Raw genomic sequence first — 13,103 nt, forward strand, 5'->3', positions numbered from 1 at the left:
TTGTGATATATTGCACTGGGCACCGCTCATTCTCTGACCCACACCTTTGGAGGACACTGAGAGTGTCATGAGGAACGACGGGACGATATCCTTGCTCTATAGCAACAAGAAGATGCACCTCCAGTTCAAACTCAACAAGCGTCTATACCTTCACCCTCAACTATCTCTCACAGTTCTACAGGCCCGAATTTGACAGTATATACAACTAAATTACCCACTCACAACCTTTCTCCTTGTTTTCTATAAATATAAACCTGACTCCTGCTGTCCCAATTGCCCGTCTGCGTATGCTGAACTGTCACACTGCCTTGTTTTATTGTCCAATCGCTCAATCTATCTTTTACCCTCCTCCTTCTTTCTCCATCACCACCCGGCTTAACTGTATCGGCGCCGAAGGCGAAGAAGAACAGTGTCGCTTGATCTCGCAGGCTGTCTAAATGCTTGGCCTTTTGATGTGTGGCTGAAGCATAGGTCTAGTACTATACTACTACAGCCAGAAATGGCCAACTCGCGCAAGCAGCTCAAAACTTCCTGCGCGCCCCTCAATCAGAAAGCACGCACGGAATTAGCATGCACAGGACGAGCACGGACTAACAGCTGTCACAACTCAACACGTAAAGCGCGCTGTATAAAGAAAAGTAAAGGCGCACGAAACGAACGCACAAGCATACAAAGGATAAACGTGAACAACTGCCACAGTTCTTACCTCTTCGTGTTATAGCAGCGCGCTTCTTCCATAAATTTGGCCATGGCAGAGAGTGAAGTGACCTTCGTGCACTTCCGAATCACAAGTTTGTAAAGCGCACATGCGGGAAAGACCAAGCTTCGTGGGGCCGGCACTAATCAAAAGGTTAGATGCGAGAAACTTAAGAGCGCGCCCAACGTGAGATTTTGCGCCATCTCGCTTCTGCTGACGAAAACGCGCTCAAGCAGCGGAGCTCAGGCGACCCCCGAACCATATATCTTTTATACAAATAGCTTGCCGTTAGCAGCCTGAGAACGCACGTTCTGTGGCCCAAAAGTGAGCGCCGCGTGCTGCGAATTTAGAGATTGCTGGTTCGAGGCACCACGAAAGAAGCTTGCCTTCTCCTTCTTTCCTTGGTAATCTGTCAGAATACTTGTTATACAACTTCGTACCCGTTGCAACAATGCGTCAGCGAAACCGTGTGGACGCTGGTATGAAATATTTTCGTATATAAAAAAAGCACTGAACGGAAATGATTGCAGTCTGCCACTAGCGTACGCAAGTTATGTCTGCAGCGTTCTAAAAGGAACATAAGCTCGCCTCGCTGTGCCACATACTTGTAAGCAAGGATACCGTACGGTAGCCTAAGCGTAACTTTGTTATTTTACAAGTCTTTTCATTCATTTTCGTCGGCACACATTCATTTTGTTTCTTCTTCATTCATTACATAAAATCTCTCACCTAATGAAGGATGAAAAACAACAGTAACACTAAAAAAAGGGTCGTTTCCAACACACAATACCTAGCTTCAGTGAAGTTACACTGTCTTGCAACACTTTGTATGCATGCGGGGAAGAGCTATGAATAACAAACAGCTCACTGAAGTGGCAGCACTAGCAATTTTTTTTCATAGATATAAGCTCATCTACCTATATGCCACCACGTTGCACATAATTTACCTTTTCTTGAAGTCTCTCCTCTATAGACACACTCGCTAATTAATTCATTTTTTCGAAAACTGAGCGACGGAGTCACTTCTATGCACCGTTACGTTGCCTGTAGATGTAGCTAAACAGTTCCAATGTAGTTAGTAGTTGGTTTGGCATTTCCACGTGAAGGTGAAATCAATTCGTACCTGACGAAGGTCGCGGGTTCGATCCCAGCCATGGACGTCACATTTAGAAGACGAAGTGCTAGAAGCCCGTTTACATTGAAATGTCATGAAATGGCAGTGCAAGTTTAAGGACACCAGATGGTCGCAATTTTCTGTAGCTCTTATCTAAGGCGCCTTTGATATTAATATCGTGGTTTGGGAACGTAAAACTCGAAATACTATTGTTAATAGAATGGTGCTACTTTCAGTTTGCACATCTGTGTTTCTTAGACACAAAGTATGGATTTATATTTGTTACCGCTTTTAAGCTAAAATTATTTTTAAGAAACTGAGACTATTGTGGGGGCCGAATTAGTTTCATAAGACATCTTTGCCGAATGCTGGTGCTGTGCATTATTTATGCGTAACATACAGTTATGATAAAATGTTCTTTGTGCAAAACTCTAGCTTGAGAGACTTTTGTGAATTCGGCCTCTGAATTGTACACGCCACTTTAACGAAGGCAGCCAAACAATGGCACAATTTATGAGTGAGATGCTTTGCAAATATGGCCGTTCCACTTGAAGGTCAGCATATTGATATAGTGGTTTTCGTTTCTAAATACTCACAGCTTTGCCACAAAGCTCAAACAAGGAACGGCATAGCAAAAATTTGGAAAGTCACGCACAGAATGAAAAGCAGATCGAAACGTGCCCTGCGTTTCTCACGCACAAATGACGCACGAAACGTACTTACAGGTACAGATGCACGTGAATAAGCGTCTCAGTTGTTACTTTGCTGTATCTGAAAAGCGCGCGCTTTTGGCGAACAGAGACTGCAATGATCGCAGTGACATTTGTGCGCCCGGTAACTACAACATAATTGTTCCAGGTAAAACCCGAGGCCAGTCAAGGCGTACGATTCACCCCTCCTTTCCACCGCGAGTTAAGGGCGTGGCAGGGAGCGTCTTTCTCCTCCTATGAGCCGGGCAAAGTACACGTAAGAGACTAGAGAACTCGCCGCCACGCGTTTATTGCGCCATCTTGCTGGTAATGCTGAAAACACAATCCCCCCCCCCCCCCCAAGGTGCCCGTCAGAAGCGGTAAGTGGTAGTATAATTAGCTTGCCGTTTGAACGTTGGAGGACATGCTCCTCGGTGGCGTAGTGGTTAACGCCTCGCACTCATGATTCAGAGGACCCAAATGCAGTTCCCCGCGCAAGAGTCTTTTTCTTTTCTTTTTCTTTTGCATTTTCATATATAAATAGATACGTATACATAAGCCGTGAGAGACGCTGACGTCGACGCCGTCGGCAAAATCTAGCCGAGAGTGCCCATATAATTGTTATTGCAATAAAATAAAACAGACTCAACGCGGTTCCTTAAACCAAATTGATCTGGCACGCAAACGAAAGTAAGTCCATGGCACAAATATAGTGATGGAACAGCTAGTATGCTGTGTGTTCTTTAGTAGCCCACCATCGGGCACGGTCATCAGTTTAAACTAGAACAATGCGAAGTATCTGAGGAAGCTTAGAAGAACTCGTAGTGATGTTAAACAAAATATGGAGGAAACCGAGCCGTTTGGGACGATTTGTGGCCGTTTTCCGGTTTGTCTGGTTAGGTTTGGTATCTAGTGAATGAACATACGTGTAAAAAAACTATGTGTACTGCCAAGGTGTCTCAACGAAGAGTGCTCAGTGTCCTTGCCGAACATAAAACATGAGCATCAGTGACCTTCACAAAAGGCCTCTTAGCCATTGAATTTTCATTTTTTAAACAAAACGGGTGTGAGGAAAAGGATAAACAGGGACTCAGTAACAAGAAAACAGGTGAGGGCAGTGCTAACATTTAACCAGTGCATATTTTTGTTTCTCTTCAATATGTAGGCTTTAGCGCACGTGCGGAAGCGAAGGGGGTATAATTTTCACGGAGGCAGGTGCTACAGCCGATTGCGCACAAAGTTTAACTTGCCATCGAATAAAAAAATACATGAGAAGCACACGCATGCATTACCTCCGAAGGATATACAAAAAGGCCAATGCCCGGGCTATGATAAACGTTTCGAAAAATTGGTTGGCGCATTCCAGCTTGAGAATGCCTTGGCGAATGCGCATTCGCGGTATTTCTAGCCTGATTTGATTTAATTGATCTTGTGGGGTTTAACGTCCCAAAACCACTACATGATTACGAGAGACGCCGTAATTGAGGCCTCCGGAAATTTCTACCACCTGTGGTTCTGTAACGTGCACCCAAATCTGAGTACACGGGCCTACAACATTTCCGCCTCCATCGGAAATACAGCCGCCACAGCCGGGATTTGATCCCGCGACCTGCGGGTCAGCAGCCCAGTACCTTAGCCCCTAGACCACCGTGGCGGGGCTCTTTCTAGCCCGTATTCTCGTATTCCCATTTAGTAGACTGTATTCTTATTCCCGGTAGTCACGCTATTTTAAAAGGGCCACTCACCACCCCGCGTTTAAAGACAAGGGGGTGGTTTTCTCCTCTCCTTCATACACACGATACATCCTCCTCGCCCCTTAGTTTTTGAATGCGCGTGAACAATATTAGCGCTCAGCGTTGGAGTCTATCAGTATTTCGCACTTCTCGGTCACATGCTGTTATCACCGCTTGCGCAGTTGTACACACAAAAGTTGATGTTTGATTGCGTTGATGGTGCAGGATATTTATGTGAGACAAAGAAGAACAGATGAGCGGCTGCATGGCACAGCAGTGCAGGAGACAATTCACTTGTGATATTTTGCGTAAATCGACGAATCGAGAGCATGCACGCTGTTCACGTTACGCGAAACACTCCCTACCTCAAAGTGGTGCACCAAGAAGGACGAGAATCATCAAGAAAGAATATTGCTCGCCTTTTTTGTATTTTGGGAGCCTGGTGAGTGGCCCTTTAATATACTGTACATGTATTGTAGGAAAAGAGGCATTTGGACTAGATTGAAGTGATGACTTTTAAATACGAAATATTGGGTGCAGTACATATTAGGAACAAGAACAGGGTAGTCGTACTCTTTTATAGTCGATGTTCTCCACGGCACCGTCAATTTCGTCCTTAAAGTTGATCGTAACAGCTAAGGTTTTCTTGAACTATCACTTCCGTAGCCTTCAGGTTATGCTACAGAAAATTCACCAAAAGTATGATAGGGCAATCGCATATATTTTGTTGGTCTTACTCTGTATGTACCTTTTTATTATTTTTTGCTTTCTAGTTTTCCTTGACTTATAAACTCAATCGTGCTGTTAGAAAACTAATTAAATGTGTGACTAGCCGCCAAATGACGTTTAAGAGCTAAAATGTCCTTCCAAGAACGGTTGTCCTTCCAACTGCCAATGGCTTTCAGAGTGCCATACCAACTACTTTCGTATCAGAGGGCAGTGTGTCCGATGAAAAATAATGGTAGTGCATAAAACTAAAGTGTGTAAGGTTGTAGTATACTTATCTCACTAAAATTAGGTGCATTTTCATTGCTGTGAAAAATAAAAAATGGGTAATTTTTCAAACGTATGAACCTGGTGGGTGACAAATGTACATTTGTGACCATTTTGCTTTCATTTTATAATTTCAACAGGTCACCATGGCGCACTTGTGGTACCTCTCCGCAGATTTTCAGCTCTTCTTCGTGTCAGTAGCAGTAATACAGACATTTAGAAGGTAAGTTACCGTAGTTCTTCCACCATCTGGCAAAGATGTCACCGTTGTTCTTAACCATATATGCCTCAGGTATTACATAGCATATGGATTCAGAATTATGGTAATTAGACCATCCAGTAGACGCCCCTACTGTGGTGGTCTAATGGCTAAGGTACTCGGCTGCTGACCCGCAGGTAGCGGGATCTAATCACAGTGGCAGTGGGTGCATTTTCGGTGGAGGCCAAGAAGTCGTAGGCTCATGTGCTCTGATTTGGTGCACGTTAAAGAGCCCCAGTTGGTAGGAATTTCCAGAGCCCTCCACTAAGGCGTCTCTCATAATTCTATGGCGGTTTTCAGAGGTTCAACCCCACGTATCAATCAATCAATGATCTAGTAGACACATTAGTGGTTCGCGAGTTGTTGGATGATCCACTTAGAGCAGGAGAGACAGTAGGTCTAGACATGCGCCTTCATTTATTTCGCTTTACTAGGATCAATTGGGCAGATAACCCTTCTTGAAGACAGAGTTAGTCAAGCTGACACTCGCTAGGAATATAACACTTAGTGCAGTTGCTGTATAAAAGCAAGTATTCTCTTTTTTTTTTTTCGTATCACAAAGAAAGTGGTCTCTGGATAGCTATTCAGAAAGAAAATTTTAAATGAAAAAACAAAGCTTTCATGTAAAGGAGAATAAAGGTAGAAAACGAACGAGAGAAAAAAAGGGAGGTTTTGTAAACCAGGCACATGCCGGTCGGCTACTGTACTCTGGGAAAAGGTAAAGGGGAGCTGAAGCTCCCAAGCGTTTTGTTCTTTCTTTTATTGCAAATTATTTCTGTGCGTACTGCACGCACTTTGAGCGCCTGTTAATCTATCTATCTATCTATCTATCTATCTATCTATCTATCTATCTATCTATCTATCTATCTATCTATCTATCTATCTATCTATCTATCTATCTATCTCTAAAGCCGCCTATGTACGGGTTCTGTCGTGATCAAACCCTAAATTCGGTAAACAAAAGTTAGTTAAGGAAGGTAAAATGGTTTGACTAATGTGGCTCGCCGGTCATGACATGAATAATGTGACAATCCCATCGTGCACGTCATCAAGTCCTCTACGCCAGACGTGTGATCATAGCAGCGGGCGGGTATGCGCCACAGGTGTGCGCGTATGTACCATAGGAATTGAGAGTTTGTACCTACCCGCGAAGAGCGACAAGAGATATGAGCAATTTGAATGCGTGAGCAGAATTAAAAGCTGATATCGGCAGCGTTTAACCGACGATTGCAAAGAATAAATGTCAGGATCCCAACAGGGATTGAATCCCGGCATTCTGCATACCAATCAAATATTCTAGCAGGGAGCCTCGCCAGATATCGCAACTATTTTTTCCAATAGACCATATTATTCGTGAAAAGTCCATTATTTTGCATTGCTGGCTATCCAATTTCATAAATATTACGTATATACTTCTATGACGCAGCCGTTTCGTACAGCCTCCCATGAAATCTTAAAAATGCGTAGAAGAATAAATGAGCTTTCTGAAAAGGAAGTATTTTGTGCAAATGAAGACTTATTTGTATCTCTGTTGTAACTTCCTCCCCCCTCTTGGTGTAACACACAAGGCCAAAGCGGGGTAACTTGTGTATAAAGAAAAAAAAACGTCAATTGTAGTTAAAGGTCATTCTCCGAATTGGATTCTGTAGCAGTGTTTAGGGCTACCATCCTTGCGAACTGGAGTGTTTGAAAACAGCTTACCGCTTCTTGTGTTGCTAATATCCACGCTGCTGTTGGCATCGTTACGCAACTATACACAACTAGTTATATAAAATCATTTCGACAGTTTAACTTTTGTTCAAGCGTGAATTTGTGCATGTCTTTCTGTGATACGTCGTAACGTTTGACTGAATAAAAATAATATAACACAGCCAGCTTCAATGTGCATGCTTCTACATACATTGATTCCCAAGGTAGTCAGATTTGGCCAATTTTTTCTTCTTCTTCAATGATGCTCTATAAGGACACTGCGCTAAGTTTCTTTATCAGCTGCCGTAACAAGCGTCATTTCCTTTTTATAACCTAAAGTAATATTATTATTTATAATATTATTAATATTATAACTATATATTTATTATATTATTACCAAGTCACTTACATACTCTGGCAATATCATGTCGTTATGTGAGATTTCGGAGTACAGTGATCTCGGTGCTCACTTTGATCGCATGCTAAATTTTTCTGCTCACACTTAACGTGCTGCCATGCGTTCCTTCTCTCAGCCGTGTTTGCAGAATATCAAAAGAATTCAGTTGGCCCAGAGCCTTCCAGAAATTGCACACCGCAATATGTATTCCTCAACTTGAATATGTATCTGTGATCTGGAATTGCATCGTGAAATATGCAGCAACACCATTAGGCTAGTCAAAAAAACTCATAAGCACTCACATCCAATTGATCTGCTACAAATTTCTCTGAATTTTATTCAACTCTTCAAGATTATTATCATTTCCATGTTTTCACTGCCGACACAATTACGCTGACCTAAACTAGTTCACGCTATGATATCCTGCCCTTCACTTCTCCGTTCTATAAAATAAAATTCCGCGTAAATTACCCTGTTGAAAAAGAAAAAAAAAGCGTTTCCAGTGTCTCCCAGTGCGTTTCAGTGGCTGGGTGACACTGGAAACGCTGTACAGTGTGTCCCAGCGTACAGTGTGCCCAGTGTGTCCCAGCCCGCTGCGAAGCACTGGGACACACTATACGGTGTTTTAGAGTCGCCCAGTGCACAGACACGCACTGGATGGATGGATGGATGGATGCTATGAGCGTCCCCTTTATAACGGGGTGGTGACAAGTATGCCACCAGGCTCGACAAAAAAAAAACCTTTTTTCTTTTTTTTTTATTTTGGCCTAATGCCTCTACTTCGATAAATTCTATCTTAATGGAAAAAAAAAGGTAAATTTTCAGCTTAAGTTCTCTGCTGTTTACGGCACACTGTCCATATTTTATTTTTCCAATATTTATTTTTGTCCTTTCTCTCTAATTTTCTGCCACCAATACTCTAACCGTCTCTTACTTATTTCAATCACTGGGCCACACTGTACAGCGTCGCCCAGTGTCTTAAAGCGCGCTGGGAGGCACTAGTTACGCTGTAGAGTCTCTACCGCACAGTGATAACGTTAGCGGCACATTGAAGAAACAAGGCGCGATCGGCGCACTTTCTGTGAGACTTCATATTGAATCGCGAGATGTCGAGCGTAAAATTTACCGAACATGATGGTATGCTCATCTGTGCGCTACACATATATAGATTCAGTTTTAATGCAATGGATGCGAGTACGCTAAAGCATGATTATGTCGAGTGCGTTGGTCAGGAGTGCGGCCAGGATTTCGCTGGAGAGACCAACGACAATTGTGTTCCTGCAAGAAGAGAAGAAGGCACAGAACTTATACGTCGTGTTTTAACTACGCTTGCTCTTGCGGGTGGGGGCAAAGGGGGCCTTGCGAGAATTTCGGGAAAAAAGGCTCCAGCCCACCCATATATGGCCCCTCTCACTTGGCGCGGGTGCGCTTTCCTTGACGTTTGATCGAGTTGCGTCATTGTATTTTATAACCGGCATCAATCAAACTGATGTTTCGCAAAACAGTATGCCAATAGTATCAGTCTGATAATCAAGACCAACCTACTCTAGCAGTGAGTCGTTGTGGCTCGTAGCTAAAAACCGCACCTTCCTGGCAGCAGACATTCACTGAAATGCCAAATCTCGGTGTTTTTAGCTTGATTGATAGATTTATGTGGGGTTTAACGTCCCAAAACCACCATCTGATTATGAGAGACGCCGTAGTGGAGGGCTCCGGAAATTTCGACCACCTGAGGTTCTTTCACGTGCACTCAAATCTAAGCAAACGGGCCTACAACACTCCCCCTCCATCGGAAATGCAGCCGATGCATCCGGGATTTGATCTCGCGACCTGCGGGTCAGCAGCTGAGTACCTTAGCCACTAGACCACCACGGCGGGAAATGTTTTTAGCTTCTGAGTTGTGTTGTCGATGGTGAAAACATGACCACTCGATCATGGGCCAGTTATGATCTAAACTACACTTAAACGGTTATTAGACACTTTCTAACTGATTATCTACAATCTTCGCAGCAATCGTGGCACAAGAAGTACGGCCCGAAGCCTAATGGTCGTTTAGGCTAGAGTGAATGGCTGTGGCCTTCGTACGCGGAACGTAAGCAAGGAGGACATAAAATACTTCCAAACTATCGAGGGAGGAAATGTGCATTGTTCAGTAAGCAGCTCATGTGAACGCTATTTTCTACATTGGTAGGACTAACTGCATAGCAAGTCACTACGATTGCCGTAACACATCTTCAGCTGCGCTAACAAGCTTTGCAGGAAACGTGCCAGATGGATGTGATCCAAGGCAACCCGCGAAAAATAAGCTAACAATCACCTGTTAGTTTGCCGCGAGCAAGAAGAGACAAGACACTGCGTATGCAAGCAACAAAATGAAAATAATCTATACCTGAATTACTTTCAAATTAAAAAATACACTCATGCTCGTCTTTCAGGTGCGGTGTAGTGGGAAGCGTGCCAGGCTTAGGATGTGTGACGTGTAAGCGTAAAGAGTTCGATTCTGGCTAATCAGCTTTTCTTGTTCTTTCCTGCCTGCGCACGTGTTTTAGCCCTAATTACGATGTGCGCATGACCAAAATTTTTAAAAACAGTTTAAACGCCAGATTTGCCCCATAATAAGTGTCCCAGTGTGAAGCGTCAGCGTGCCTCGTGCAGCGTTTCACTGTCCCAGTGTCAGCGCCGCACTGCATGGTCCAGTAATCAGGTATGGCACTGGGCCAGTGCCACTGGTTTTTGTGATAGGGTACCAACACAGAATGGACTGTTACAGCGAAAGCTGTTATAAGATCACAACTCGGGTCTCGTGCGCGCTGCGCCGTATTTGTCCGCCGCCGCCGCCACCGGTGTCCATAACCACATCGCGCAAAATTAGAAAAGCAAATTTTGTACCATTGACACAGTGCGGCTCAGACGCGGGTCCGCCGAGTGCCAGGCCAGTATTCTACCACTGAGATACGCTTGTGCTTCGGACTTCCTGACAAACTTACCTTAAGAAGGCTTGATATCAGGAAAGATATCGCAATATTACGACTTATAAAGCGTTTTAAAACAGCGAAAGAACAACAGTCATCGCACAATGTGAATAGCGTAACAAGTGGGTCGTCCAATGCTCCAACCCATTGCAAAAGCTTGTTTTTGCTCAGCTAATAACTGTGGCGCATACCCCTTTTGAGGCATAATTCTTCATCGTCGTCAGCCACTGCATGAACCATTGGCACAAAACCCCTCTCAATAGTTTAGCGGATACCACGCTTCACAGAAGAATGATGAAAAATAGCATAGCGAATGCCGGCCTACTACCCTCAATTTTTTTATTAATGCCATAGTGGGCATCAAGCAGGTGTGCTTGCAGCAGTTAACCAGTGAGTGTTTAGAAAGGGCTCTGAAAGCCCGCTCTTCTAGCTTTCGCTGTGACCGTGCTGCGCCTTCCGCGCAAGCCTGGCGTTTTTTTTAAGTACCTGCCAACTTCTTTCAACATTCTACAGCTCGCAGAATAGAAAGTCTATATGTAAGTTGTTAAGTTTTATGATCTAGATGTTTTTCACAGTCCACTGTCATTGTTTTTATCTCAGCTTTGCGCTGTCTCAACATAGGTTTTCTCAATATACAGATTCTTCTCTTTTCCGTCTCTCAGGAAGCCTTCCACATAGTTGTGTATATTACCCTTTATTTCGCACTGCCGTTTCACCATTCTCGTCTTGTCTTTCATTCTTCCTATTTTGCGTTGACTCCGTATGTGCGTTTTCGCTCTTTTTTATTTTTTGTACATTTCATAGTATTGCACATCTATATTGCCTTTCTATGTGCGCGCGCCTACACAAACACCTTATGGTTGTTCCTGGGTGCGTTGATAAATTTATTTCTTGATTAATATTATGTTAGTGGTAGCATGATCAAATAATTAATTCATGTCTTACGACAGACGAGTCACGTTCACAGCACTGGTGCGATTAAGAACGGGGGCAGAGGCGTTCAATTGGCTTCGCATCTTGTTGATGCTTAATGAAACCTGAAAAAAATTATCTTACGTATGCAGGAGTTGATGGATTACACCTATGCGCAGGACACTGACGTAGCCATTACGCTTTGCGCACCACCGTGTTTCATATAATTCAATCTTGTTCATCAAGCGCGACGTTCATTATCGTGTGTCTCGGTGGTCTGTGGCTGCCATAAATTTTGATACATCCTAATATTACACGCCACAAGCTCTTCGTTGTCGCTATGGTGTACTCTCTTTGCCCACTTAGTATTTTAGTGCATACAGTGCGCAACCAATGGACTTCTGTTTTGTCAATGTGTGAATCATTCTTTTGGATCGATTGTCTTGTCGAGAAAATTGCACGAACCGTAAAACACTTTTTTGCTGTCTCAAAAGTCATCACAGTGTTGGTGCTTTTTTTTTTTTTGCAGAAAGAAATGGCTCACTGTTTTCATCTTCGCGGTGCTGTCACTTCTGTGTTGTGGCATCGCTGCATGGCAAATATACGGTACCAACATGACACCATTTGTTACTGCTTTGCACCCATCTTACCGGTAAGGCGCATCATACGTCTAATATTTCAAGCCACATGCTAGAAAATTCTAACACATAATGACTCTAATGTTTTATTTAGAAGGTACATACAATCTTTCTTCATTATGTAGAAATCCATACATCAGGGGTTTGCACAATTTCGCACGCACAAAGTCCTGCGAGGGCCGGGATAGTGTGGAAGGTAAAAGCTTGTGTTAATTAAGGGGCGGGGGTTGAACAAGTACAAACTGTCAATTTGTGAGCGAACGTGGTCACATGAAGGAAATACCCCTACCTGATGTTAGTCATTCTTGAACGAGAGTTTGTGCCAAGGGTGGGGATACTGATATTTAGAATGACTGAAATTCGGCCACCGGTTCTGAAGTATAGTTTTTGTTTTACGCTTATCTATATATATGGCCACCACATGGAGTTCTTCAAAATATCCAATGCTTTCTTGTAGTCTGAGTAGCTTACGAGCCCACTTATAACGAAAATAGAGAAAAATGGGGGCAAAGACAGTCTTGTGCCAGCCGTGGGCCACGTGTTTGAGTTCTCTGCCTTCCTGAAAGAGATTATCGTACTCTGCTATGCACATTCGGCTGGCAGCTCCGGTCGTCTCTGCTTCGGAGTCGCCATATGTCAAGGCAGATCACAATTGGAGTGCGAGGAGCAGCACGCCAACCGACTAAACTGGCAATTTCTGAGCTCCAAAGACCCCAACAAGGGGCTATAGGAGCAGCTAAAACTCCCTGATCTTAGGAAAGTACTGCCATGCATTCTACTCGCCGCCGAGCATGCCACCTTCTCTCTCCCGCCTCCTACCTTTTGTGTCCTGCCGTTCTCCGTCGCTGCTTCTGTGCGATGATTGCTCTCCTTAGCGGTTGCTAATAGTGACGCAATACCCAGGCACTTTGCAGATATTTTTCTTTATCGTTCATGCAAATTTTAGCCGGGGCTGCGCGTATCTCGCATAGCGAAAATTTCGCGCGTATTGTTTTTCGCGCTACAAACGA

General features: G+C 43.7%; 1 protein-coding gene across 1 annotated transcript in view; it reads left to right on the forward strand.

The window, feature by feature from the left end:
• LOC119161992 (nose resistant to fluoxetine protein 6) overlaps positions 1-13,103 on the forward strand; it is a 151,032-nt gene that overhangs the window by 81,185 nt on the left and 56,744 nt on the right. Inside the window, exons 10-11 of the mRNA XM_037414480.2 lie at positions 5,367-5,449; positions 11,985-12,107. Of these exons, the coding sequence (XP_037270377.2) occupies positions 5,367-5,449; positions 11,985-12,107 (206 nt within the window). The remainder of the gene's footprint in view (positions 1-5,366; positions 5,450-11,984; positions 12,108-13,103) is intronic.

This window comes from Rhipicephalus microplus, chromosome X (genome assembly GCF_043290135.1).
Source record: "Rhipicephalus microplus isolate Deutch F79 chromosome X, USDA_Rmic, whole genome shotgun sequence".
Taxonomy (NCBI): domain Eukaryota; kingdom Metazoa; phylum Arthropoda; class Arachnida; order Ixodida; family Ixodidae; genus Rhipicephalus; species Rhipicephalus microplus.